Source organism: Hyposmocoma kahamanoa, unplaced genomic scaffold (assembly GCF_003589595.1).
Source record: "Hyposmocoma kahamanoa isolate Upper Pololo Valley unplaced genomic scaffold, ASM358959v1 180, whole genome shotgun sequence".
NCBI classification, from domain to species: Eukaryota; Metazoa; Arthropoda; class Insecta; order Lepidoptera; family Cosmopterigidae; genus Hyposmocoma; species Hyposmocoma kahamanoa.
Window position 1 is genome coordinate 947,029 of NW_020653711.1, and position 4,061 is coordinate 951,089.

The 4,061-nt window shown below is 38.5% G+C and overlaps 1 protein-coding gene across 3 annotated transcripts in view; it reads left to right on the forward strand.

Moving 5' to 3' along the window:
• Window positions 1-4,061, forward strand: part of LOC113226032 (RILP-like protein homolog) — a 66,708-nt gene that overhangs the window by 50,456 nt on the left and 12,191 nt on the right. For all 3 annotated transcript variants that reach the window (XM_026458539.1, XM_026458538.1, XM_026458537.1), the window contains exons 5-6: window positions 2,386-2,484; window positions 3,648-3,829. In XM_026458539.1, coding sequence (XP_026314324.1) covers window positions 2,386-2,484; window positions 3,648-3,829 — 281 coding nt within the window. The remainder of the gene's footprint in view (window positions 1-2,385; window positions 2,485-3,647; window positions 3,830-4,061) is intronic.

Consider the following 4,061-nt stretch of genomic DNA (forward strand, 5'->3'; position numbering starts at 1 on the left):
ATTTTAGCTTGGGGTTTTCTTCTTAAAGTTCGGCCAATGAAAGGGTTCTTGAGAATTAGTTCGGGCGCCAGTAAAAAGCGCCAGAAAGCGTCTGTACAAATCTTTATATTCGTTTCAATAGCGGCACCATTACATTCGGGTTTATGGCTTCATTTTTGGTCGAAAAACCATTGCAGCAAATTTTTGATAATTTTTTTGGTCCGACTGTTGCATTATATGTTTGTATTGTACCTTGGTAAAGAATCAAAAATAAGATTTTAGTAAATGGAATTTGGAACAGCACCAATTGTTGTGGCGGTCGAGCTGGGAGTGACCGTGGTACGAAAACAAATTGAGAAAGTGAAGGAAGATAGAACAATTCAAATTTAAAATTTAAATACAAGTAAAATAAAAAAAAAAGATAGGTACAAGAAGAGAGAGGCAATATAAACAGGTGAGAAGACGGTGTAAGGAGGTCACACCGTCACAATGGTAATCGGAAACAACGACGATGGTACCATAAACACCCAGACCCGAGACAGTATAGAAAAGTTAGTTTCTACACTGACCCGGCCGGGGATCAAGCCCGGGATCTCAGAGATGGCGACACCATAGAAACCGGTGTGCAAGCCACTCGGCCACAGAGGCCGTCAAAGAGGAGAGTTGCAAGCATTGGAGAGGATCTAGGTTATATTTTTCTGTATCCAATGGAGCAATGAACATTTTTGACGTAAGTTCACTTATGCCATTCTTCCATGAGGGGTGAAGAAAACTTTCGAGTAATGTTTGCGAAATTTACGAGGATGCAAAATCTATCTGGAACCATTCGACAAAAATCTGTTTTAGAAGGAAATTGAAACAAGTGAATGAAAACAAATGACAGTCGACAATTTTATTTATTTTCAAATTATACCAAAATTAAATAAGCGACCAGACTTTTGAAAACAAAACACGTTATTTCGGTGCTGTTAATAGTGTTCCGTTAAATGTGCCGGTGTATATAGGTGTTGAGATGAAGGACAAGTTACTTCAAATATTGACCAAAGCAATTTCTTGTATTTAACTTCCATGATTTGAGCGCAATATATAGGTTCATCAATCAATGTCAAGTAGCCTTTCTTTTACAAACTTTGTCCTAATGTATCTATAATTACACCCGTGTGCAGTTTAAAGCGTAGTTGAAGTCAAATTGTAGCGTAGCTTTCACTGTGGACCGTTTTTATAATAAATTATATACGTATATATACATATAATTTATTATAAAAACGTGTGGATATAGTTTGATGATTATATTAACGACGATTAATGAGTTGGAGGTACACCTCGGCGACATTTCGATTAGGATTATGTTTTTTTGTTTACTAAAAACCATTAAAAACCAAAGAATACCATTTTAACGAGATTGTATTCGACTGCCTCCTTGACCGAACGGTTACAATAATAACGCACATACTCAACATAGTGCCATGGTGCCATGGACACACATAGACAGCCACAAATTACACCCAAACTCACAAGAGAAATAAATGTAGGCCATGCAAATATTTTTCCCGGTCCGGGAATCGAACCTGCGACCTCGAGCGTGGCAGTCCTGCGTGGTTATACTGAAGTAGTTGGCGAAATATTATTTGCACGGATTCGATTTATCGATATACTGTTAAATTTCTTCCTTTTATTTTAGATGCTATTTTATTTAGAAGAAGACAATTCTTTAAGGCTCTCGATCAGTATAGTAAAATTACAAGTGTTTTTTTTTTATATTTGGCGTAATCTATTCCCGGACCAGACAGGCGATTATTTAAAAATCTTTGAATGCAGTTCGAATTGTTTTTAAAATCAAAATGAAGTTTTCATTTAATAAAATTTTCCATCTACAGCATTGACTTACAATTATATGGACGTCGGGTCCGCGTCAAAAAGTGTCCGCACTTGTAAGGCGCTAAAATCGTATACAGAGCGCTACACTCCGCTTTAGTCTTCATTTGTTCTACTGACAGCGCGATACTGCGATGACATTACAATTTAAATTTCGAATAGGTTGACTTGGGACATTTTTTTCGTGGTTTTTTGTATTAGACCCGTCGTCCATTTATTTGTAAGTCAATGATCTACAGTATTTAAGGTAGTTTCCCTCCGTGCGGCATAGCCGTGACACACCCTGTATAACAATAATAATTATACGTGTTTATTTCAAAATGTTTGGATTACAGTGCATTTAGCTTAGCTTTTATAACACACAGTGCGTGCGTGCGTGCGTGCGTGTGTGCGTGCGTGTGAGCGTGCGTGCGTGCGTGCGTGCGTGCGTGCGTGCGTGCGTGCGTGCGTGCGTTCTGGGGCGGTCGTGCGTTCGTGCGTGCTTGCGTGTGTTGATTGAAATATACTAACAAAACAATGTATGTACTCCAGATGCGTCTAATATGCGAGGAGCGTTCAGAGTTGACCGCCATAGTTCAATCTCAACAGAGGGATATATCCGCACTACAGCAAGCCAACACACAGAACCAAGTAAGTGTTTATTTATCTATAGGAAGTGAAAGACGTAACCGTTAAAGGCTACGGCGCCGGCAAAATTGAACCTAGAGTGCATAGGGTTATGATAGAATTTACCCCTTTTTTGGGAATACCATTGGTAATAAAATATATTATCCCTACATTCTAGCTTATCTCCCAGAGATCGGAGTTGCCGAAGTACTCAAACTTCAATCTTCCTAATATTTTATTTCTTCTATCTGTTATTTTGTCTTATATTTTTGATGTGTAACTCAGGCAAAAAATATTTAGTTTAGTTTTATTGTTATACCCATATATGCGTGTATCAGTTTCCGGTTTATTTTTTTCTTTTGTTTAAATTAAATTTAAGGGATTTAGTTATAAGTAAGTTAATTTTATGTTATGTTTAACTGTTTATCCCTCAAAAAAATCCGATCTGATCTCTGGTAAACAGTAAAAAATTTAATAGTTTGGTTTGTCGATCAATATCTATACTATGTTGAATAATAATGTTCATTTATACAGCCAACTTTATTAACGTTCACGTCAACGAACTTTTTACGTTACTGTTGAACCACACTATTGTACGGAAATCTGAAATCTGTTACAAAATCATGCAGTTTGAGCCTCGACATCCGAACACTTTCTATTAAACAAATTTTAATGAAAACTGAAAATGAAAATACCTAGTTAAAGAATATTATGGTTACATTACTTTATAATTAGATATACTAGCAGTAGACCTCCTTGTGTAAGAGTTCGTCCTGGGAAGTACTACCAGCTTATCTGTTTCAGCTGCCAAGCAGTAATGTTCAGCATTACCGTGTTCCAGTTTTGAAGGGTACTGGTGAAATTATAGGCCCATGGGACTTGTTAACTTATGTCTCAGAGCCACCCTGAGACATAAGTTGACAAGTCCCATGTGCCTCTAATTTCACCAGAACCCTTGCCCTTCAAAATCGGAACACATTAATGCTAACGTTACTGCTTGGCGGCAGACTATACATACACTGGACACTATATATACACTGGACGAACTCTTTTCCGAGGAGCTCTACCGCTACTACTACAGGGCTTCTACATAAGCGTCTAATTTGAAGGCGCCCTTATGGGATAAGCTTGATTAACTTTTTTTCGTTATACTTTTTTATCGTTTAAATGTCATTGTCCTGTTCCAGAAGTGCGCAGCGTGTGGCGCAACAACTCCCGACGGCACAGACGACGAGGACCAGTCGTGCAAACCCACATTCAGCGTTCGTGAATTGCGCGCCATTCTTCACGAGCGCAACGAGCTAAAACTCAAGCTCGCTAAAGCTGAAGAGCAGCTACAGGCGTTACAGCCAGATCCGCAACCTGACAGGTAAAAAGTTACTACGTCATAAACAGGCGAATATCAGTAGTGTAAGATCACGTTCACTGCAAAGCATTCTGCATGAGTGAGTGCAAACAGTTAAAACTTTAGCTCACTAAAGCTTAAGAGCAGCTGCAGGCATTACAGCCTGACTCACAGCTTGACAGGTAAAAAGTCACTACATCATAAACAGGTGAAAATCAATCGGCTAAGACCACGTTCAACTGCAAAGCATTCTGCA